Genomic DNA, 24,387 nt, shown 5'->3' with positions numbered 1-24,387 from the left:
CTTTGATTGCTACAGCACCAAATAATTGATTTATGTCATATGATCATTTTCATCATATTTACTTGGCCTGCGCACAAACCATGACTATTTCTCCATTATTTTCATCCATCTTTGTCTATATAAGGAGGGCTTTGAAGTTGCGGTTATCTATTCATCTATTCCTGGGTGAGATTCCCAAGTATTTAATAGATTCAGTTGTTATTTTGAATGGAATCTCTCCTGTCTTTTCTTGCTGTTTAGTTGCTAATAGAGAGGAATGCAGAAGATTTATGTGCATTTATTTTGCCTGCAACGTTATTAAACTTGTAATAAATATTGAAGTTTAATTGAATTGTTAGAAAGGATCTCAGAATAGAGAACATAGAATGTCAGTCTTAGAACAGGGAATGTCAGAACTGGGAACAAATCTAGAACTGGACTGTCAGAGTTGGGAGGGAATCTAGAATAAGAGTTGTCCGAGCTGGAGAGCCTTCAGAACCCACGTGATGTGAGCGCACTTTCTAGGGTGCGCGGCCCCTTTAAGAGCTCGCCCTTCCACCGGGAGGCGAGGCCGGAAGTGGTTCTCTTTTCTCCTCCCCTCTCCGTGTCCACGTGGTCCGTAGAGGAAGTGACGCGTGGGGGACCCAGGAGCTGCGGAGAGAGGGCGACGGCGGGGACACCGGAGGAGCCGTGGGGTCTCCCAAGTAGGTGAGCGGGGAGCGGCAGGGTGCCCTTGGCCACAGGGAGACTCTCGCGGGAAGGGACCGAAGGAATGGGTCCTGGGGATGGGGGTGCAGGGCATGGCCCGAGGGGGCGTGGTCGAGGGGGCGTGGCCTGAGTCCGAGCGGGTCCGGTGCTGGGGCGGGGCTTCTGGAGGGCGGGTCCTGAGCGGGGGCGGGGCCGCGGGGTCGGGGAAGCTGCGACTCCTCAGAACCTGGGCTGCCTGGGCTGAGTCACTCGCGGACCCGGGCCTGTCTTCTGTCTGTAGAGACCCTCGAGTCAACGCAGTCGCGGGGGCGGCCGGGACCGCCAGGCCAGAAGCATGGTGAGGACCCCGAAGAGCGGGCGCCTGGCCCTGGGGGTTTGAGTGGGGAACCTGGGGAGGGGACACCTAGTGCAAGCGCCCAGGGGGGCCTGGGAGCAGGGACCTTGAGCACAGGCATCCAGAAAGGGAGGGACCCAGGAAGGAGACCCAGAGTGCAGGCACCTAGCATGAGAAGGAAGGGGGAAAGAAGGCCCTGAGTGCAAGTAAGGGGGGGAGGACCCCAAGTGCAGGTGCCTGGATGGGGGCGACCCCGGGGTGCAGATGTCAGGATCAAGAGGAACCTCAGAGGAGGGGATGGAAACCCCAAAGATCAGGCCTCTGGTCCTGGAAAGTTGGGGGGGGGCCCTGGAGTGCCAGCGCCTGCATCTGGGAGCGATATGGAGAAGGGGGTTGGGGCCTCTTAAGAGCAGGCATCTGGACCTGGGGAGTCACTGGAGTGCAGACAGCAGGATCTGGGGGAACTATGGAGATGGGGGTTGGGGAGCCCAGAATGCAGTTGCCCAGACACCCAGTTTTGGGGAGGTATCATGGAGGAGGGGGCTGGGGACCCCAGAGTGCAGGCTCCCAGCTCTGGTGGGGGCCTAGAAAATCACAAAGAACCCAGGAGCCCAGGATCCTAATTACTTTGGGGTGGGGGCCCAGGAGTGAAGTTTCCAGCTTTGGATAAGAGTATTCAGGAGATGAGGAGCCCTGGGCGGGGTGGGGGGATATATCTTTGTAGGAAAAGGCTGGGTGGGGACCTAGGAAATCAGGCCTCCATTCCTGAAAGGGGGTCCCCAGCAGCGCAGGCTAGTAGGGGAGGGAGATAGTCTAGCCTTCCAGCCTCCCTCCTCCCCTGGCCCGTCAGGCCACCACATTGGACTTGAAGTCCAAGGAAGAGAAGGATGCAGAGTTGGACAAACGGATTGAGGCCCTTCGGAAGAAGAATGCAGCCTTGATCCGGCGTTACCAGGTGGGTTGCTGGTTGGCCTTCTTTATTCCCATGCCCCACAGGTCCCATTGGTGAGGCTCCCAGTCCCAGCATCTCTCTGTTCCTTTTCTAGGAGATAGAGGAGGACCGGAAGAAGGCTGAATTGGAGGGGGTGGCCGTGACAGGGCCCCGGAAGGGGCGCCCTGCCGAGAAGGAGAATGTTGCTGTGGACATGGTGACAGGGCCCCCAGTCAGGGTGTGGGGAAGGGAAGTCTCAGGGAGCTCTCTGTGGGAGCTGGGCTCTCAGGGGTGGGGTCTTGGATAGTGTTGCCTCTTGGCTTACCTGCTTCCCTTACCTGTCACCTACAGGAGAAGAGCATGGGCTCAGGCCGCCGGCTGCCTGCCCCTGCCCGGGCCCAAGGGAGCACTGGGAAGGGGGGCCGCAATGCCCCACAGCGAGGAGGACGTCCTGGTCTGGGTAGAGGGTCCAGGTACTGGGAAGAAGAGGTGGTAATCTATGTGGAGCCCCCACCAGCACGAAGCGGAGGAGGCCGAGGCCGTCGCAGCCGGGGAAGAGGAGGGGCGCCTTACCCTTCTGGGACCAGTATGGCAGCTGGGGATGCCTCAGCCCCAGACAAGAGATCCAAGGTACTGGGTCGGGGGAGGGCCTCTTCCCAGTTTTCACTCCCTCTGCCTCCCATTAAGATGTGGCCCTTCTCCTTGCCCCATAAACCCTTCTGTGTACACAGGTGATCTCGTTCTATCCCATCTTCTTCAGCAGCAGATAGCCTCTCTCCCCACTCTCATGCTCCCCCATTGTTGGCGGCTTCTCTGCTGACTACACCCACACTTCTCTTGGCTCTCACAGTCTTAAAAAAAACCTTCCCTGCTGGCTGTCATCCTTGTGTTTCTCCTCCCTTTTGTGGCTAAACGTCTCAAAAAGGCATCTGATGCTTCCACTTCCCTCTCTTCTTAACCCCTCATGGCTCTCATCATCCCACCCAGATGGATCTCTCCAAAGGGACCAGGATCTCTTAGCTGCCAAGTCCAGCGGCCTCTTCTCAGCCCTCATCTTTTCTGACCTCTCTGCAGTCTCGGATACTGTCATTACCCTCTTGTCCTAGGTTTTATCGCATTACAATACTTGTTCTCTTATCAAGTCAGATCAAACATAAACTCCTGTTTGACTTTTAAAGCCCTTCCTGCCTTTATAGTTTTCTTATGCCTTGCTTGCCCCTTTGCCCCCATGCACTCTACCGTTCAGCAACACTCCATCTCCCGACTGTTAAGGATAAATATAGGGGTTGAGACTTAATATATTTATTTAGTTAGTCGCCAGGGATTTAAAAATCTAAACCCAATGAAATACTCAAGTCAGAATGGAACTTATGGTGGTTTATTTACAATAGAAGGAAGAAATTAAGAATGAGAGAGAGAGGGAAAAGGGAATTGAATTGCTCTGGCCCGGGCTGAGCCAGGCAGGAGTTCAGAGGCCTCGGCCAAGGGACCTCTCCAGAAGCCAAGGGTAAAGAGAGTCAGCCTTATCACTCACCACATGACCATCTAAAGGAAAGCAGTCTGAGGTTGCATGCAGAGCTCCTCCAGGGTGGAGTTCCAGGGCCAAGTCCTCCAAGCATTCCTTTCAAGGAAGTGATGTGAAATATAAAGACAGTTCCTTATATTACTTCCTGTGTCTCCCATGTGCCAGTGGTGGCTTAAGCTTGGTTTAGGACAGCCCAGGGGTCAGTCAATTATTTCTGATTTGTCACTTGCTAGCACATGCTGGTCATAGGCCTTCCTCTCTGACACTTAATCCTTAAGTGGGGGTGTTTACATTTCTGGTTAGAATTCTAAAGACTAAGCAGGGTGGAGTAAAACTAAAATTCATACAACTGTGGGCATTTTCTCTGGCTGGAATTCCCTCATGCTTGTAATGCTTTCCCTCCTCATCTCCTCTTCCTCCTGGCTTTCCTGGTTTCCTTCAAGTCTCATCCTCTGAAAGAAGGCTTTCCCAATTTCCCCTTGACCTCAGTGCCTTTCCTCCAAAACTCTCTCCAGTCTGTAGAACCTCAGTCTATAACTTAAATGCTACTAGTTGTTTGTTTGTTGTCTCCCGGGATGGACTGTCAACTCCTGGAGGTCAGGGGCTGTCTTACTGAGCTGTATCCTGAATAAATGCTTGTTGATTGGACTCTTTCTCACCTTCTTGTTCTCTCTTTGTCTTGGATCTCTTTTCCCTCCTTCTCTCTGTGTTTCTTCTTTCTGACTTGACGTTGCAGGAGTGGGAGGAGCGACGTCGTCAGAATATTGAGAAGATGAATGAAGAGATGGAAAAGATAGCCGAGTACGAGAGAAATCAGCGGGTGAGTGGGAACCAGGAGACTGGAGGTGGTGGGCAGTCCTGCCTGGTCCCCAGGATGCTGGCTCACCGCTGCATACCCCAAACTCAGGATGGGCTCCCTGAAAAGAACCCTGTCCGGAATTTCTTGGATGATCCTCGTCGCAGTGGACCCCTACAGGAGTCAGAGCGGGACCGACGGGAGGGAAGCCGGCGCCATGGACGGAACTGGGGTGGTGCTGACTTTGAGCGTGTACGCAGCGGCCTGGAGCAAGAACGTTATGTGGGTGCTCAAAACTGAGTGTGGGCTGGGGATCTGGGAGGAGCTCAGGGAAGAGCTAGGCCCTGGCCCAGGGGATCTGGGTGGGATGAGCCCTGGGCTGAGGATGAACCACAAGGCTGACTCCTGGGTGGGGGGGAGGCTAGCAAAAGGCCACTGGTCTGGGTGCTTAGAGAGACAGGGGGATCCTGGGCTGCTTGGGGACAAGCTCCAATTTTACTCTTTGTTGGAGAGAGCAGGGGCGTCGGGCAGGACCAGGTGGGGACATGACACTGTCCATGACGGGCCGGGAGCGGGCTGAGTATCTGCGATGGAAGCAGGAGCGTGAACGCATTGACCAAGAGAGGTTGCAGCGGCATCGGAAACCCACGGGCCAGTGGCGCAGGGAGTGGGATGCGGAGAAGACAGAGGGCATGTGGGTGCTTTGTACCTGCCCTCCTTGTGGGCTTCACCCCCTTCTCTGCCCCTTGCTTACCTCTGGGGACCTCTCCTGGTTACTTTCCTATTTCTGGTCCCTTTTTGTTAAGTGATATTTTTTTTAGTCAATGAAAATCCACCTCTCTTTCCTCCCTCCCCTAAACCCTCCCCTAGAGAAACAAAGAAAAAGAAAACCCTTGTTACAAACACCTAAACAAGCAGAACCATCCCCAATTGGCCATAACCAAGACCCCTGTCTCGGTCTGTCTGTGTGGTGAGTCCATCGACTACCAGGTGGTGGGTTAGTGTATCTTAGCTCCATCCTGAGGTATCCTGGTTAGTCGTTCCCATTATGGTGTTTTTGTGTAAATTGTTCTCTTGGTTCACACTTTGCTTTGCATCATTCAGATAAGTCTTCCGAGATGTTCTGAGCCGCCCCCTTCGTCATTTCTTATATAACACAATTGCATTCTATCACAATCAAATACTGTAATTTGTTCAGCTGTTCCCCAGTTGGACAGCCCCTCCATTTCCAGTTGACAGAATGAAACAAACCGCTATAAGTATTTTTGTACATGAAGGTCCTTTTTCTTTTTCTTTGATCTTGTTGGGGAATAGACTCAGGAGTGGAACGGATCCCTGACTCAGAGGGTGTACACTATGTAGTAGCTTTGGAGGCGTAGTTCCAAATGTTTTTCCAGTCTGGCTGAATCAGTTCATAGCTCCACTAACAATGTATTAGTGTTATTTTTTCCTCCCATGATCTCTAGTGTCTGTCACTTTTTTTTTCTGTCATTTTTCTTTTTTAGCAACTTGGCCAAGCTGAGTGGTTGTACCTCAGAAATGTTTTCATTTCAGTTTCTCTACTTATAGGTGATTTGGAGCATTTTTTTTTTAAACCCTTACCTTCTTTCTTAGAATCAATACTGTGTATTGGCTCCAAGTCAGAAAATGGTATGGGCTAGGCAATGGGGGTCAAGTGACTTGCCCAGGATCACACAGCTGGGAAGTGTCTGAGGCCAGATTAGAACCCAGGACCTCTAGGCCTGACTCTCAGTCCACTGAGCCACCCAGCTGCCCCTGAAGCATTTTTTTATATGACTATTATTACCTTGGATTTCTTCTCTTGAAAACTGCCTATCCAATTGTTTGACCATGTAGCAACTTGGAGAATGGATTATTCTTATAAATCTGAATCCATTTCCCTTATATCTTAGAAATGAGATCTTTATCTGATAGATCTGCCCCAAAGATTTCCCCCCCTCCCCCATTATGTGCTTCTCTGTTAATTTTAGCAATATTGGTTGTTTGGTGAAAAACGCTTATGTTTTGTTTAATCAGAGTTATTCATCTTACTTTCTGTGCTTTTCTCTATTCCTTGTTTGGTCATGAATTCTTCCTCTAACTATATATCTAACTGGTAGTTTCTTCCTTGTTCTTTTAATTTCTTTATGATGTTACCCCTTATGACTAATTCATGTACCCATTGCCAGGCCCTAGAATTTCTGTTAGAAAGGGCTTTCCAGTTTTTCCAGCAGGTTTTGGAAATTTTGAGTTCATATCCCAGTACTTGGGATCTATCAAACACTAGGCTACTAGGTTTGTTTGCTTTTTGTAACTGTTCTGTGCCATGAATGGAGTGTTCTGTTTTTTACTGGGCACCAGATTGTTTTGATGTCACCTGCATGACAGGATAACTTGTGAGCTGGTACTTGTAGGCTTGCTTTCTACTTTTTTTCCATGACTTCTCTTGAGATTCTTGACCTTTTCTTCTTCCAGGTGAATTTTGATTTTCTTTTTTCCTCTCTGTAAAGGAATCTTGTGGTAGTTTGATTAATATAATACCAAATCAGCAAATGAATTTAGGTGGATTGTCATCTTTGTCCTATTAATTTGGTCCACCTATCAGCAGTTATTTAGATGTCTTCATTTGTGGAAAGAGAGTTTTATAATTGTATTCCTGGAGTTCCTGGGTGTGTCTTGACACAGATAGATGCCCAAGTATTTTTGGACTACCTGTAGTTATCCCAAATGGAATGTCCCTTCCTGGCTCTTACTGCTGGGTTTTGTAGGTAATAAACAGAAATGCAGATGATTGGTGTGGGATTATCTGACTCTTAAATCCTCAAAGTAAGCCGCTTGTCATCTGTAAAAAGGGCTCATTTTGTTTTCTCTTTGTCTGTCCTTGGACCTTTACTTTTTTTTGTCTTACTATTACAGCTAGCATTTCTGGCGCTGTCTTTAATTAGTAATGGTGAAAATGGATGTCTCTCTCTGTCTGTCTCTCTGTCCCTCTCTCTCTGTTTCTCTGTCTCTCGCCTTCCCTCTCTCCTCTCTGTCTGTCTCTCTGTCTGTCTCCCCCCCTTTCCCTCTCCCTCTCCCTCTCCCCCCCCCCCCCCCATTTGGGGTCACGGGCACCTCCATGATCTTGAAAATCCACATAAATTTTTTTGGCCTTCCCTTTGTACCAGAGAAGAAGTCTGAATTTTTCTATTTCTACCTTATATGCATTTTTGAGTTACTAAGCTTTTTAAGATATTTCTACATTTCTAGCCTTTTGTGTCTTCTGATGGCTTTCTCATTTTCATAAACTTTTAACTTTTTTCTTATTTTAACTTTAAAAAAGAAATTGTGTAAATGTATGGTATTAAAAGATAAAATATGTTGATATTTTACAATACTATACATATTTCTGAATTTATAAACATCTTTTATGTTGCCTCCTGGCCTTCACATGCCCTTTGTGGCTTCTACAAAATTCCCTCAAAATTCCTATTTAATTTCTTATGCCCACTTGTGATATATTGAAACTACAGTGAGAAAGTTGTGATATGGAAGTTCCAAGGCAGAAGAGTAGGAAGGGCCAGGCAGTTGGGATTATGTGATAAACCAGGAAGTGGATCAGGCTGGATTTGAATCTAGGACCTTCCATGTCTAGGCCTAACTTTTTATCTCCAATATATTAAAATACTTTTTTTCTGTAAGTATTCATTAGGAATATTGGTCTATAGTTTTCTCTCTCTGTTTTTACTCTCTTTGATTTAGGAATCGAGACCCTGTTTCTGCTATTAAAGTAACTTGGTAGGACCTGTCTTTTCCTATTTTTTTCAAATAGCTTTTGTAATATCAGAATTAATTCTTTATAAACATTTGCTAGAATTCATTTGTGAATCCATCTGTTTTCCAGAATATTTTTCTTTAGGAGTTAATTTTGGGTTGTTTTATATTTAAGACACTATTTCTTCTTTTGGTAATCTGAACATTTTATATTTTTGTAAAAAATTACCTATTTTGTTTAGATTGTGAGGATTTTTTTGGCATATAATTGGCAAAATGGTCTCTAATAACTTTATTTCTTTATTTGTTATAAATTCACCATTTTCATTTTTGATACTTTTTTATTTTTAAAAATCATTGCTTAATGGTTTGTCTATTTTGTTAGATTTTTTAAGTTCCTAATTTTATTTAGTAATTTAATGGGCTTTTTGCTTTTGAATTTTGTTCATCTCTTCCTCCTTTTTTTAATGTTCAGGATTTCTATTTTGGTGTTTGTTTGTAGTTTTTAGTTTGTTAAAAAATTTTTTTATTGTTGAATGCCTAGTTTGTTGATCTTTTTCTTCCTTTTATTGATAAAAATATTTAGAGATATAAATCTTCCCCCTAAAGACTGCTTTGGCTGCATCCCAAAAATATTGGTATGTTGTTTCATTATCGTTATTAACTTTAATGAAATTATTGATTGTTCCTGTGGTATGTACTTTGACCCATCCATTCTTTAGGATTGCTTTTTAGTCTCTAATTAATTTTTAATAGTTTCTTCAATGGCCCTTTGTTGAATATAATTTGATTGCATTGTGGTTTGTAAAAGAAGCTTTTAAAATTTCATGTTTTCTCCATTTGTTTGTGAGGTTTTTTAATGCCCTAAATAGTCAATTTTTGTAAAGGTTCCCTACACAACTGAGAAATATGTATACCCTTTTAATAATCTCCACATGTGTATTATATCTAACTTTTCTGAAATTCTATTCAGGTCCTTAACTTTATTTTTTTTACTAGATTCATATAGGCCTTCAAGGGGTACATTGTGTGGCCTCTTAGCATTATAGTTTTACTGTCCATTTCTCTTTTTTATAGAAGTATTTATATGCTATGCCATTTGGTTGTATTATTAATTCACTATGATGCCTCTCAGCAAAAAGTGGTTTCCCTGTTATATCTTTTTCATAAGATAAATAATATCTAATAAGGCTATTTCTGATGTTGCTTTGTCTGAGATTTTGATTGTTTCCCTGTGTTTTTTACTTCCGCTGAAGCATAATCCATTCTTCTATACTTTTCTTCATCTCATTCTTCTTCACAATTATGATGATTAATTGTATATTTCCTTCTATCCTGTTATGTCTTTCCTTCTCTGTTTTCTAGTCCCCTTTTTATGAAAAGAGAGTAGTGAGAGAGAGGGGTATTGGGGGAGAGGTGTGCCCAGCACCAATACTCTAGGCTGAATGAAATCTCTTCTCTCACTTCTCTTTACTTTCTCTGGTTCACAGCCCAATCACAGGTTCTTACCCTTTCTTTTTTATCTTTTAAAACTCTATGATCCATTCTCCATAACTAAAGTTTATTTTGCTTAGGAATAATTCCTTTCTAGATCTTCGACCCCTCTTATTCTCACTTTGGCCTTCTCTTCTTTCCTTCCCATTTTCTCATTGAGGGAAGTATATTTCTTTCTTTTTAATTTTTTTAGTTTAATTAATTTAGAATATTTTTCCATAGTTACATGAATTATGTTCTTTCCCTCCCCTCCTCTCACTCCCCTCCAGTAGCCAATGAGCAATTCCACTGGGTTTTACATGTGTCATTGATCAGAACCTATTTCCATATTATTAGTATTTGCACTAGGGTGATTATTTAGAGTCTATATGAGGGAAGTATATTTCTGCACAGATGTGTGTGTATGTGTGTGGTTTTTTTTTTCTTTTGGCCAATTCAGATTGAAATGAAGATCAAGTATTGCTTGTTGTCCCTACTTCCTTTCTCCTTGTTTGTGTAGTGTTTAACTTGTGCATCCCAGTCTCCCCTTCCCTCTGAGCATTTCTTTTCTTCTCCCTTGCCATTAAAAAAAAATCATCGAAACATTACAAAAACACTACCAGGTTTTCTGCCTTATAGGATTCCTCATGAAAAAATGTTCAGAGTGGGGACTGTTATCTCTTCATATTTATCCTCATTTAATGTGTTATGATTCTTTTGATTCCTGTCTTTGTATTTCCTTGGAATTTATTTATTTCATTAGAGGTCTATTGTTATTCCTCAGTAGGATTTGCTCAATTTTGCTGGTTGTCATTCTTGGTTTAAAGCTGTATCTTTTCCCTTCTGTAACCTCATGTTCCAAGCTTCCATTTCTTTAAAGTGTTGTCTACTAAATCTTGTGTAATACTGTCTGTATTTTATCAGTATTTGAATTCTTTCTTCCTGTCTGCTTGCAAGATTTTTTTCTTTGACCTGGAAGATCTGTTTTTTGGTTATAATGTTCCTGGGAACTTTTAGTTGTCCCCCCCATTTTTTTCAATTAGTAAAACCTACTTCCTATTTCCTATTTCTTTTTAATTGAGAAAAAAAGCCATTATAAACATGGATAATTAAGTAAAAAAAATTCCCAAATTGATCACATCCAAAAAAAATTCTAATTTTTGCTCTATGAGCCCTTCACTTCTTTTTCAGAAGGTAGGAAGCCTTTTTCCTTATGAATCCTCTGGAATGCCAATCAGAGTTCCTAAATCTTTCAAAGTTGTTCATTTGAATGTTGCTGTCCTTGTATAAATTGTTCTCTAGGTTTTTTTCACTTTACTCTGCATCCATTTTTACATGTCTTCCCAGGTTTCTGCAAAACCATCCTCTTTTAAGCATTTCTTTTAGCATAATAGTAGTCAATCATTTATTTACTATAACTTACTTAGCCATCCCCAAGTTGATGGGAACTTTCTGAATTTCTGCTTCTTTGCCACCATATATAGAGGTTTGTAAATATTTATGTATGTCCTTAGAGTTTAATTTGTTTAGGATTAACCCTTTCCTTTTATTCCCTCCTTTCTCTTTTTTCCTTGTTGCATGAAATGTATTCCTGTTTTCAGATGTGTGTATATATTTTTCGTTCCTTTGATGGAATCACATGACAGGTTCAAGTGTCATCTGTTACTTCCTCCTTGTTTGTGTAAACTTCTTGTATGCCTTTAGTATGTGATAATTTATCCTAACTTTCCTTTTTCTCTTTTTCCTCCTGCCTATCATATTCCTCTTCCCTTCCCTTCCCATTTCTTTTTTAAGCTCATTCAGATATAACAGGACCACACTAATTGATTCCTTCATTGATCTCTGGTGATAGGAGGGTTCAGAGGGGACATGTGTCATGTCCCCCATATTATAATGGAAATTCTAATTGGAATTGCATTCATTAGGACGTAAATGGTTTATCCTTGTTTAATCCTTTATGATTATTTGTTCCGGCTTACCTTTTTATATTGTCTTTTACTCCTGTTTTATAATGTTAAAATTTCCGTGCAGCTTGGGTGTTTTTTTCATTAGACAGGCTTGAAAATCCTCTTTCATTAGAGCCCCATTTTGTCCCTTGTAAAATTATACTCTGTTTGCTGGTTAAGTTATTTTTGTTTCCTTTATCTTCTTTAATATATTAATCCATGTTAACTACTCTTCTTAGTGATGACAGCTAAGTCTTGTGTGATTCTGGCTGTAGTTGCTCGGTACATGAATTATTTCTATCTGGTTGCTTGCAGTTCATCTATATATAGCTGTATATATCTATATATGTATGTGTAAGTTAATATTTTTTTAAATCTAGAAGCTCTTGGATTTTGGATGTGATATCCCTGAAAGTTTTCAAATAAATTGAAGGTTTCTTCTAGGAGGTGACATATAGATTCCATTTTCTCTTTGTCTTCTTTTCATCCTAAGAGTTCTGAGCAGTTTTACAATTTCTTGAAATATGATTTCTAGGTTTGTTTGTTTTTGGTCAAGGCTTGCAGGCAGAATATTGATTCTTAAATTATCTTTCCTTGCTCTGTTTTCCACTTCAGTTATTTTCCTATGAAATAAGTTTAGATCTTTAATTTTTTTTAGCCTTTTGATTTTAATATTTCATGTTGACTGATAGAATTGTTGGCTCTTATTTGGTCCATTCTTGTTTTGAAGGAGTTTGTTTTCTGGGCAAGGGTTTATATGTCTTGTGCCAAGCATTAATTCTTTTTCCAATCTGTTCTTCCATATCTCTCATTTCTTTTTCATTTCATTGACAAAAACATTTTAAAATCTTTTTTTCTAAGCTCTTGCTTAACATCTTCAAGGAATTCTTTTTGAATCTGTGCCCATGTATTGTTTTCATTTGAACCTTTGCTTTGAGACCTTTTGGAATCATTGTCTTGTGAGTTGGTTTCTTAAATCTCCCCAGAATAGCTCTTTATAATGAGATCCTTTAAAATTTTTTTTCAATTATCCAGCCCTCTTCCTGATCTCAGATTTTATTTTGTTCAGGTAAGGCCCTGTGTGCTTCTACAGGGATCGGGGCTGATCCTGCTGTTGCTTTCTGGGACGTATCGAGTGTTGTATTATCCCAGAATCTGAGGGATAGCTCAGGCTGGAGACCTGTAAGCTTTCAGTACCTGCAAAGTGGTTTGCTCTCTATCCTCTTGGCCTCAGTTCTGCAATTTCTTGACCTGTCTTTGGGTCTGAGCTACAGGTCTGTGTGTTTGCTGTATTCAGTTACTCTCGGTTATCAGGAACTTTGCAGGTTCAAAGTGACAGAAGTGTAGGCTTCCATCTGGTCTGGGATCCCTCAGCTGACTTTTGACTGGCCTGGAACTCAGACCCTGCTCCATTTCCAGGATCTGAGCAACACAGCTCCTGCTTGCCACTGGACTTGCCCCTTGTTCTGTACCAGCCCTGGCCCTGCGGCTGCTTCTCGCTCTGGAACGCCACACTTGGGGACAATTTCCCTCCTCAGTCTGCCCTAGATCTCTGACCCTGAATGGCGTAGAGTCGGGCATAGAGCTGCCAGGTGGCACCTGTTGTTGCATTCTACACAAGTAAAATGGCGCCCTTTGTGTCACATCTGGGAACTCTTCTTGCCTTGCTGTACACTTTCTTGTGTGGGAATGCTCAGTAGCACGTGCCTGGCAAGGCCCCATGCCCAATGCCCATCGACCTCACTGGCTATCTCCCTATGCCTACAGACAAATGACAGTGGATTTCCTTGTCAGGATTTGGCCTAGACTTGTTTGGAGGAGGTGTTGGGAGACGGGGGAGTTCGTTGTTCTTCTGCTTGCCACTTTGCTATCTTGGCTCCACATTTCCCCTCCTATGAGATCTGCGCAATTTTACAATTTGTTGAATCATGATGGTTTTTGGTTACAGCTTTCCAGCAGCCCTTGATTCTCTTTTTAAAATAATTTTTTGATACATTCTGCTTTTTTATAGCCCTGTAGCTTCCTCCAGTCTCCATCTCCTCCCAGAGAGCCATTCCCCATAACACATAGTATTTTTTTAAGACAAAAAAGATGGAGGAAAAAAATTAGCATAACTTTGTCATGGGGTGATGCACATATAACCCTTGTGGAATTCCCCACCTCTGAAAAGGGTTTGGATGGGGAGAATCTTCTCCTGGCTCTTCTTGGGGGGCCATACTTGTTCTCCTAGATTTCTCTGCAAAATGGTCTTACCAGTTTACATCTTAATCAGGAATGCACTTGTTCCTGTCTTTGCACAACCCCTCTGACATTGATTATTCACATCAAAAATGACTGTTTCTGCCAATTTACAAGGCATGAGGTGAAGCCTATAGGTTGTTTTTATTTGTATTTTTCTTCTTATTAATGATTTGGAACATTCTTGTGTTTTTTTAATAGTTTGCAACTTTTCTGAGAATTATTTGTTCTTATCCTCTGACCACTTATCTTTTGGGGAATGACTGTTGGTTGTGTGTGTATACACATAATGTATGCATGTATACAAATGTGTTTATGCACATATATAAACCTGTTTTTGTTTATCTTGGATCCCAAACCCTTAAAAGAAAAATTTGATACAAAGATTTTTTTCTTATTCTTCCACTTCCTGTCTTGCCCTGGATGTATTAATTTGTGCTTTTTGGTTTCATATAACGCAAAATATCTCTTTTTTTTCTTTTGGTTATAAATACATCTACCCATAGCTGGGAGAGGTATATGATCTATTTCTCTTATAATTTTTTTTTGTAGCATGATCTTGAATATTAAGGTTGTGTATCTGTATAGAATATATTGTGGAATATAATGTAAGGTAGTAGATTAAGTATAATTTCTACCAGACTGATGTCTAGTTTTCCCAGCAATTTTTTCTAAGTAATTTACATTTTCCTATTCATCATAATCTATTGATTTTTAAAAATGAGTTTTTGTTGATCTTTTCTGTTTCAGGTTCTTCGATTTTTAATTATAGTTTCTTGATCTCTTTTCTAGTTGTTTCTGATATGAAATACTTTAAATGTTTTTTTGTTTTTTTTCAGCCTTTTCATCACTTGGTCTTTCATTTGTCTTATTGCCTCACAGAGTCATTAACTTCTATTTGGTCTTTTCTAATTTTCAAGGATTCTGTTCCTTGGGTAAGGTTTTGTACCTTTTATACCTGCTTGTTACCTTTCTAGTTCTTTCTCCCATAGTTCTCATTTCTTTTGCAGTTTCTCCTTCTTGTGTTCTCATGTCTTTTCCAGTTTTTTACTTTAGAACTGTCATTTCACTTATAAAATCATTTCTAGCCCTTTTTAAACTCTTGCTTCATCTTTTCCAGGAATTCTAGTTGAACTTGTGGTCAAGCTGTGTTTTTCTTGCAGGCTTGTTTGTAAATGATTTAGAATCATTTTCTTCTGGGTTTGTCTTAAGCAGCCCTGTCGCCTTAACAGTCTTTTAGAGTGGGATTTCTTTTTTGTTTGCTCATTCTTCCAGTCTTTTTCACTCGGGCTCTGTGTTAGGGCTGGACCCTGCCTTTCTGGAGGGAGTATCTTGGCCGTACTTGGTTGTATTGTGTGCTCTTTAGGGCACCCTAGTCTCAGGGCATGGAATGTTTTGTTATCCCAGGATTTCAAGGATAGCTCAGCCTGGGGACCTGCGAGCTGTCAGTGGCTTCAGTCTATTCCAGGGCAAAGTTTGAGCTGTGCTCCTGGTCTCATTCCTGGATTTGTGTCTGAGCAGCAGGCCTTGGAGCGCATGCCTGGTTGGAGCTTCAGAAGACTAGCTGCTCTCTCACTCAGTCACAGGCAGCCTTCTTCAAAGCTCTGGCAGGTTCAGAGTGGAAGAATTGTAGGCTCCCTGTTGGTGTAGGCTTCCTCCTCTTTTTTTTCTGGGCTGAGGACTGAGCCTAAGATCGTGCACCCCCACTGGTGTCTGAGCCCCTTTTGTGATTCTGGACTGGCCCTTCTGTGTGCCAACTCAGCACACAGCCTTGAGCCCCCTCCTGACCCCTCGGGGTGAGCCTGGACCCTCCTATTCTCCCACATAGCCATGGCTCCATGACCGGACTTCCGTGTATTTTCTAGGTGTTTTTGGAGTTGTCATGGGGAAGAGCTGGGCTGCCCTTCCTGCCGCTCCTTGCTGGGTCTTCCTGGGCCCTTTCTCTTTTTCTCATTTCCCCGCCTGCCCTTTATTTGCTCAGCCTGTTCTCCCTCACCTCCCCGTCTCTCCCTCGGCCGCCTCCTCCCCCCTTTCTCTGCTCTGTCTTCACTGCCCTATTCCTGGCTGCTTTCTATCATCTCTACGCCTTTGCCTTGTCGCCCTTTCCTGCTTTCCCCCATCAACGTTTTCACTGGCTAAAAGTTGGTCTGTCTTCTCCAGGTTCAAGGATGGCCCTAGCACTGCATCAGAGCCACCTGCACATCATGGTTAGTGTCCAGGGATGGATGGGGGGTGGGGGAAGGGCTTTGTTCCAGGCTGGGGAGGAGGTTGGCTTGAAGGCCCGTCTCTCCACAGATGAGGGCAGCAGCCGACCCCCCAAACCCCCAACCTTTGGGGACTTCTTGTCCCAACACAAGACAGTGCCTGGCAACCGTAGGAGGAGGAAGACAAGCCGTCCTCGGGTCAAGGGGCCCCCCCGGGGCTACAGGTGAGAATCTTCTGCTTGAGCCTGTTCCTGCCCCTGTTCCGGGAGGATGTTCCTGCCTCTGAAAGAAATGGGGGTTCACAAAGGCTGCTGGGGGTTATCCCCCTTCTTCCCAGTCCTCTTCCTCACTGACTCATGCCTGATTCCCCCAGCCACCATGATGACCGCTGGGAGCCTAAGGAAGAGGTGGAGGACTTGCCTGCGGCTCCCCAGGAGCAGCCCTCCGTCCCAGAGCCAAAGGTAGGGAGGAAACAGCACCCCAGCTGGCCAGATGCTGCCAGGCTCTGAGGGGAGGATGGGGAGGAGGCAGGGACGGGGAAAGAAGATTCAGGCCTGCCCTGCTCTCCTTACCCAACAGCCTGAGGCCCCCAGCACAGCCCCAGAGCCCACAGCTCCAGAGGAAACCGAAGCCACAGCTGATGAGGATGAGGACCAGTGGGAGGATGTGAGTGGTGACGATGACGAAGAGGATGATGAAGAGGATGGAGACTCTGGGGGGGAGGAGGAGGAGGAGGAGGAGGAGGAGGAGGAGGAAGAGGAAGAAGAGGAGGAGGAGGAGCAGCAACAGCAAGCAGGTGCTGGTGGCTCAGGGCAGGCCCCAGGACCCAAGCAGGGGAGTCCTGCCCCTGAGGCCCCAGCCAGCCCCTTTTCTCCTGCTGGAGGCCACCAGCCGGTGTCCGACTGGGGAGAGGAGATGGAGCAGAGCTCACCGAGAGCCACCCAGCCTGATCCCAGCTCCAACCCTGGTGCCACCCCCCCTGGGGAGGGGAAGTGACCGGGGCAGGGTGCATGCTTGGCTCAGAGAGCCAGCTCTGGCTCTCATTGATCTAGTCCCATCCCCATTGCAGAGTTGGGGCATGTTGGGCCCTAGTGTGAGATCTGGGGGGTCCGAGGTTGCTTCTCCCCATCATTCCGTCCAGCACTTCCCACAACCCCCCTGGAAGTTCTGGGTCATTCAGCCTCCCTGCTGGGGGACATGGAGGCAGAGGGGGGAGGGGGTGGTGCCCTAGGGACTGGGGGTGGTGGATTCATCCCTTCCTGGTGCAGGTCGCTGTCCCTAATGCTTGGATCCCTGCCTCGGTGGTACGGGAGGGAAGGGGCTCGGCCTTTCTCTTCATCCTGCGCCCTCTCCCACCAATGTTAATAAAAGAGCCCGCTGTAAGGACCTTGGGTGCCTCCTCTCCTTGCTTTGGGGTCTGTGCCGGATGGGGGGGGAGGGGGGGCTCCAGCACGCCTGGCTTCTTCCCCTTTCGGGGCACCAGTGACCCCATCTTGCCGCTGGAATCGGCCTGGGCTCTGGAGGATGTAGACCTAGCAGAGAGGTGGGATGCTCAGGCTTTGGGGTTCTTGATGAGAAGTGGGGTGCAGGCTGAGGGTCCGCTTTTTGACTGCGGGGATAAGATCTCTGGGGGAGTGGAGGGTCCTGGCGGAGGTTAGAGTCCTAGCCACAGAAGGGGGCGGGGCTAGAACGTCGGGCTCCCTTTGAATTTAGAAGGCTTTGGAAATTGAGGGACCGGTTTGGGGGCGGGGCTAGCACGCTGCGCTTTGATGGGGGCGGGGTTAGGCCAAATCTGAAGAGTGACTGGCGGGCTTGGGGGCGGACTCAGGAGTCTGCGGGGCTGCGGGCTCGGGCTCGGGCTCAGATTCGGTGCGGGCAGGCGCGGGAGTGGTCGGGCCGAACCAGGAGCAGCGGTCCCGGCTCCCCGCAGGGATGCGCGGCGGCGGCGGCTCCAGCGGCGGCGGCGGCTGCGGTGGCGGCGCCTCGGAGCCCGAGCCGGGTTTCGAGGCGGTGGGGAGCGAGGCCCCCGCGGGCCGCTGGTTGCGCCTGGCGCCCGTGTGTGCCTACTGCGTGTGTGTGTCGCTGGCCGCGGCGCTGCTGGCCGCCTACTATGGGCTCGTGTGGGCCCCCGCGGCGCCCGCCCGCCTCGCCGCCAGCCCCGCGCCCCTCGGCGCCTGCCTCCACCCTGCGGCCCCCGGGCCCTCCTGTAGTCCGGCCGCCCTCGCCGCCGCGGGTCAGGCGTCTGGGGCCCGCGGCCCCCCGAAGCTGCCGCCCGGGATCCCGCGCCGGAGTCGCCGCCGCCGCCGCTGGAGCCACCGCGGCCGCACCACGAGCCCCGGGTAGATAGACGAGGCGGCTCGACCCGGCGGCTGCCTCGACCCCAACCCCACCTGCAGCCGCCACCGTCTGGGCCTCGGAATCGCCGGAGGGGCGTCGGAACCACCGCCAAGATCCCGACGAGGGCTCCACGCGCGGCCGGACGTGCGCTTCCTCCCCGGACCCCCCTCCCCCGGACCCCCTTTCCCCGGCCCAGCTGGAGGCTTTGTGCCTCCAGATGTGCATCCTCTTCCAGATGTGCACCTCCCTCCCCCAACCTGCACATCCCCTACCAGATGTGCGCCTTCCTCCCCCATCCGCACCCTCCAGCTCAGATGGAGGCTCTCTGCTTCCAGATGTGCGCCTCCCTGCCTCATACCCCCCCCCCGAACCCCTCCCCTTCCAGATGTGCGCCTCCATCTCTTGGAGCCCGGACATCTCCCCACCTCCCGCCCCGACACCCCCATCTCTGATGGAGGCTCTCCGCTTCCAAATGTTCACCCCCCCCCCCAGATGTGCAGGCCCCGCGGAATGGGGGATAGCGAAGGAGGCGGGGCGGCCTTCCCCCGGCTGCCTGAGGCCTTCTGCGATGGCACCGGGGACCCTTCTCGTCTACATGGCCGGGTCCTTCGGGGCACCCGGAGCCCAGCCGCGGACCAGCCTCGACTTCCCTGAGAGGGAGGCCGCGGGAGCCTCTCGGAACAATCCCTCCCCGTGGTGACTTCCCTGCCTCGTCTAGCGCTCCTGTCCGGGGGTGTGTGTGTACGTGTGTATATGTGTGTGTATGTGCTTCCTATTTGAAAATAAACTCCTCCATTCCCCAGCACTCTGATTTCTGCGTGTGAGCTAGCTCCGTCGGCTGCAGCGCCTCCGGGGGCGGGGCGGGGGGGCGGGAGGGGGCTTCCCGCACTTGGCCGCCATCTCCTCCCCCCCCTCGGAAAAGGATGCCATTTTCCAGTTTTGGACCTTCGTGGCCATCTCCTCCTCTCCAGGCTGCATTGCGTCCGAGGGCCCCGGGGGGTCTGACGCCCGCGATATCGGGGCTCCACACCTTCCCCCGCTTGGTGGGGGCGGGGGCGGGGAGCTGGGGAAAGAAAGGGGGCCGGATTAGAGCCGGGAAAGTGGGCGGGCGGGTGGGTTTACAACGCAAAGGCCCGAGGCTGGGGGGTGGTCGCCGACTACACCACCAGGCCCGAGGGGGGTCGGACAATGAGCACGGAAGGGAGGACTTCCGCGTCCTGGAGAGCTCCATCCTTCCAAGGCCTTCAACCACCTGCTAGTCCCCTCCCACCTGAGGAGCGGAGGCGCTGCCTTCCCAGGCCCCGTAGGGCCCCCCCTTGGAGGGCCTCTGGCCGGGCTCCCTCGCCCCCTTAAGGCCCCCGAGACTCGGGGGACGTTCGCTGCTCGTCCAGGGAGACAAGGAGCCGGGGCTCACTCGCTTCCCATTGGAAGTGGAAGGCCGGGGGGGGGGGGCTCCCCCTCATCCACACCTCGGGGATAAAGAAGCTGCTTCCCCAGGAAGCTCGAGAGAAGGGCAAGGACACAGCCCAGTGGGAGCCGAGGGCACGCGGGCTACCCGCCTCTCAGGAGAAAAGTGACCCCAGCTGTGTGGCTTTGGAAAAGTGGCTTCCAAAAGGGCCACCAGGAGGCGCCGCGGAGTCAGGAAAACCCGAGTTCAACTCCATCCTCAGAACCTATAAGCGTCCCCCTGTTTGCCTCAGTTTCCTCATCTGTAACAGGAGCTGGAGAAGGACATGGTAGAGTACCTCTGCCAAGAGGAAGGAAAGAAAAATGGCTGACGCCTCCGGGTTGCTCCCCCCCCCCCCATGCCCAGGCAGTTTCTGGGCACTTTGTCCTTCCCACCAGCTAGAACTTGGCTGGGAGCCAAGGAAGGGGAGCACTTGTTGAATATTCCAGCACAAAGCAAGTTGTTTTTATTCATCAGACTAAAGGGAAAAGCCAGCCAACATGCTTTAAAGTGTCCACAGTTTTCTTCCATTACAAACTTCAAAAATGTTTCTCGTAAAAATAAGAAATAAAAAGCTTGTAGGCTCTGTGTGCGCAGCCCCGAGACCCCTGGGTGAAGCTGCCTGGTCCCCTGGGAGCACCCAGAACCAGCTCCCTCCTCCTTCCCCATCTCAGCCTGCCTCCCGCCCCTCGCCGAGCCCTTCCTGCTCCCCAAATCTGCTTTCCCAGAAGTCTGGCAAATGGATTGCTGGTCACTGATGGTCGATTCCGGGTTCAGCTGTTCTGGACCCACTTGGGAGGATGGGAGGGGGCGTTCCTGGGCCAGTCCCGGCGCCACCCGCAGGGAGAGAGCCAGAGGAGCCCCTGGTGGAGGGAGAGAAGAGAGAGGATTCGGCCTGGTCACTCCCCACTGGTCTGGGGTAGGAGGTGAGAGACCCTCCTGAGAGTATCCTGGGGAGAAGGTTCCTTCTAGGCGCCCCTCAGGGACCCCAGGAACTCGGTTTGGGAGGCACTGTGGGCTCCATGGGCTAATTTGGCTTTTCTAGTCACTATGATGGAGGCAGGCTCATGAGCAGGTCAGACTGTGTCATTTGGAACCAATTATTGGCGGGGGGACTGCGTGGTTCAGCGGATTGAGAACCAGACCTAGAGATGGGAGGTCCTGGGTTCAAATCTGGCCTCAGACACTTCCCAGCTGTGTGACCCTGGGCCAGTCACTTCACCCCCATGACCTAGCCCTGACCAGTCTTCTGCCTTGGAGCCCATACACAGTATTGATTCCAAGACAGTAGGTGAAGGTTTAAAAAAAGAAAAGTCCTAGCTGTGTGACTGTGGGCAAGTCACTGAATCCCCACTTTCTAGCTCTTCTGGCTTGGAACCAATACATGATACGGATTCCAAGCTAGAAGGGAAGAGTTAAAAAAAGAAAACCCAGCCCATTCCCAACCCTGGTGTGGGAGGCATTTCTAGACCTCACACAGCCACCAAAGGGCATCGATAAGCCATTCTCGCTGCGTCGGGGTCCACTGGCCTCTCTGGGTTGGTAACTGATGGCTTTGCCAGGTCCTTCTGAGCCTCGGCCTCTCACGGTCGCAGATTGCTTGCTGTGCCATGGCTAGGAGCTGGAGCCGGAGCCTGGGACCATCCTGGCGTCAGAGCCCGCCCAGACTTCCCTGGGAAGGATGGCTCCATTGAGAGGATTCTGCCTTTCCTGAGCTGGTCGGGCCAGAAACTTGATCTGTCTTTGAGAAGAGAAAGGAAAGTTCAAAGCGTTTTCCCTGGCAGGGAGGGCAAGAGGGAGAGATTCACATCTTCAATCAGAAGTTAGCTGGAGCAGAATCCTTGATTCAAATCCACCCAGAGGCCCTTCAATAGCCCAGAGTGCACGCCGAGCTTTGGGTTCAAATTCAGGTGGATCCGGGAGAGTTGAGAAGGTTTGAGCGTTCAGAAATGGGAGAGGCACCTTTTCAGTTTTAGCTATTCTCCCAAACAAACAAACACCACTGGTACCGGTTGGTTCCGAGGACCTCCTGGTAACCCCAGAAAGGATGATGCTGAATTTTTTTTTTTAGATTTTTAGAAATTTAGATTTTTTTAGAATTTTCTTAGACTCCTGAGCGGAGCCCCAGACCTGGGTGTATCTGCTCCCAAGGCTGACTCTCCTGTAAAGAGCAAATGCCAAGGGGTACAGCGGAGCCCCAGAAGGGAATTCCCTGGAACACTTCCTTAGAAGGAGGCTTGACCACTCTTGAGGGACCTTTATTAAGTCATTGAGTGAGGGGTAGTTAAGTCTCAGCAGTGGATGACTTGGGGATGCTCGTGAGTCAAGTCCTCCTTGGTCAGGACTAGGCTGAGCATCCTTGTGGCCATTGTCTGCCCTAATTTATCCTCCAGGGGCCACTCTGTGATAGTCTACAGTGGGTGGCCCCTTCAAGTCCCCTGAAGGGTAACGGTGGGGTCATGCTTCCAGGGACCCTTCGGGGCAACTATTGGCTCCCTAGAGTCAAGGATGCCCGTGTTGGCTCAGCCAAGGATGGCAAAGGCATGAGCTGTTAAACTCTGCCAGAGCTGGCCTCAGTTGGCTCAGATGCACCTGAGGGGCTGGTTCTGCCCAAAGCACGGACCTTTGGACCAAGACACTTAAAGGGAATTGAGCCTGGCTGTTGATAACTCTCACCCAGACCACGTGGATTATTGGCTCTGTTGGGCAGCTTTACGTGAAGCACGTTCAGGCATCCCTTCCCCGCCACAACTTTCTCCATCTTGGTTTTGACATATGGCGGGTTGGCATAAGAAATCGAAAGGGAACTCTTTGGAATGGCAGGCAAAGGTTAGTCTGAAAGGTTCCAAACAATAGAGCCTGCGGCCAATCCTTAACCCAAATATTACAGTGCCGTGGAGTCATCGCCCCATAAAAGACAAACAATTCAGATTTCTTCTCTGGTTCAAAGAAAAGGCCGAAAACTTTTCCGTGACTTTTCCAGATGACCCCACTCCCCCCTCAATGTGGAAGGGATCCCCGTAATTCATTTAGCTCCCCATAACAGCAGAGAGGAGCTCCTCCCTTCTCTCCTGCCCTATCCCACCCTCTTCCTCCTCTTCCTGATTCTCCAAAGGCTTATATTCCATTTAAAAGGATTTTACTCCCTGTGTAAACAGAGGAAGGCCAATTGGACTAATGTCTGTTCAAGGAAATTTCAGTGCTGCTTATTTAACTAATAATGCTGCCTGCAGGAACCTAAACTCCTTATTATTCCTCCAGGGAACAGTCTATTGGCAGTTTTCTCCCCCTTTCAAGACATGCTTGTCCAGGATGTGACTCATGGAGGTATATCTATTGTTAGACATCACCTCCCTTTTGGTCCCTCTGATCTTGCCTCATGTCCCAGTGGGAACACGCCAAGATTTCAGGATCCTGTGGATGTGGTCTTGCTGGGCATGTCTTTCTCTTTTCTTCTTTTTAATTGAAAATTATTTTAATTAATTAATTTAAATAATAAATCAATTTAAATAAATAATTTAATTAATTAAAATAATAAACCAATTTAAATAAATAATTTAATTAATTCAAATAATAAACCAATTTAAATAAATAATTTAATTAATTAAAATAATAAACCAATTTAAATAAATAATTTAATTAATTCAAATAATAAACCAATTTAAATAAATAATTTAATTAATTTAAATAATAAATCAATTTAAATAATTAATTTGGGCATTTCTTAATGATGAACCTTCCCCTCCATTATAAAAGCTCCTTCATTCCTCTTCTGTGTGAGGTCATTTACCCCATTCTATTCCTTCTCCCAATGCATTTTTCTTTCTCAGCCCTTCATTTTATTGTTTTTTAGATAACATCCCATCAAATTCAACTCATGCGCTTGCTCTCTGTCTATGTATACACACTTCTAACAGCCCTAATGATAATAAAGGTTTGAAGAATTACAAGAATCATCTTCCCATGTAGCTATGTAAAAAGTTGAACCTTAATGAATACCTTTTGATTTCTCTTTCCTGTTTTATGCTTCTTTTTTCCTTTGAAAAAATGCTTTTTATACTTTCCTTTTTATGATTCTCTTGAGTCTTTGTTATTTAAGAGTCAGAATTTCCATTCGGCTTTAGTCTTTTCAAGAGCAATATTTAAAAGCCGTCTATTTCATTAAATACCTAGTTTTCCCCCTAGAGGATTATACTCAGTTTTGCTGGGTAAGGGATTCTTGGTTGAAGTTCTTACACCTTTGCTCCCTGGGATTTTATATTCCAGGCTTCCTTCTGATCCTTTAATGAAGAAGCTATCAAATCTTGTGTTAGTTTTACTATGGCTCCACCACATTTGATTTTTTTTTATTTTGGCTGCTTGCAATATTTTCTCCTTGATCTGGGAGTTTGGGAATTTGGCTATACTATTCCTGGGAGGGAGTTATCTTTTTAGGATCTCTTTCAGGAAGTGATTCTTTCTGATGGGTTCTTTCTATTTCTTTTTTACCCTCTGATTCTACAATATTAGGGCAGTTTTCCTTGATAATTTCTTTTAAAAATTGTTTTAATTTAAAAAAAAATCCAAGATGGAAGTCTTGGAACTTCCCTGCAGCCACAAGCACTAGTGGGTGCTGGTGCTCCTCATCTCCTTGAGACCTTGACTCAGGACTGCAGCCTGGATCTGTGTAAGGCAGTGTGGCATTCCGGAAATTGCCTTCTGAGCAGTTCTCTGACT

At 47.3% G+C, this 24,387-nt stretch overlaps 2 protein-coding genes across 5 annotated transcripts; both read left to right on the top strand.

The window, feature by feature from the left end:
- The first annotated feature begins 570 nt into the window (after positions 1-570).
- Positions 571-17,274, top strand: CCDC9 (coiled-coil domain containing 9). 4 transcript variants are annotated; one of them, XM_007491959.3, is made up of 12 exons: positions 571-683; positions 968-1,024; positions 1,872-1,976; positions 2,068-2,169; positions 2,304-2,582; positions 4,214-4,297; positions 4,385-4,555; positions 4,792-4,967; positions 15,844-15,890; positions 15,979-16,111; positions 16,261-16,348; positions 16,467-17,274. In XM_007491959.3, exons 2-12 carry the CDS (start codon positions 1,022-1,024, stop codon positions 16,881-16,883), a joined length of 1,605 nt encoding a protein of 534 aa, XP_007492021.1. In that variant the 5' UTR covers positions 571-683; positions 968-1,021; the 3' UTR covers positions 16,884-17,274. The 4 variants fall into 4 exon arrangements, with proteins under 4 accessions (XP_007492021.1, XP_056652225.1, XP_007492020.1 ...); XM_007491958.2 differs by having other exon boundaries at positions 573-687; XM_056796247.1 differs by lacking the exons at positions 1,872-1,976; positions 2,068-2,169.
- A 419-nt stretch (positions 17,275-17,693) lies between these two features.
- INAFM1 (InaF motif containing 1) lies at positions 17,694-19,029 on the top strand. Its single transcript, XM_007507899.3, is given in 2 exon segments — positions 17,694-18,020; positions 18,022-19,029. Coding segments are annotated over 2 exon segments (414 nt in total). The 5' UTR covers positions 17,694-17,819; the 3' UTR covers positions 18,235-19,029.
- Positions 19,030-24,387: the final 5,358 nt, after the last annotated feature.

This window comes from Monodelphis domestica, chromosome 4, assembly GCF_027887165.1.
Source record: "Monodelphis domestica isolate mMonDom1 chromosome 4, mMonDom1.pri, whole genome shotgun sequence".
Classification (NCBI taxonomy): Eukaryota; Metazoa; Chordata; class Mammalia; order Didelphimorphia; family Didelphidae; genus Monodelphis; species Monodelphis domestica.
Note: the sequence above shows the minus strand (reverse complement) of the source record. Positions and strands in the feature narration are given on the sequence as shown.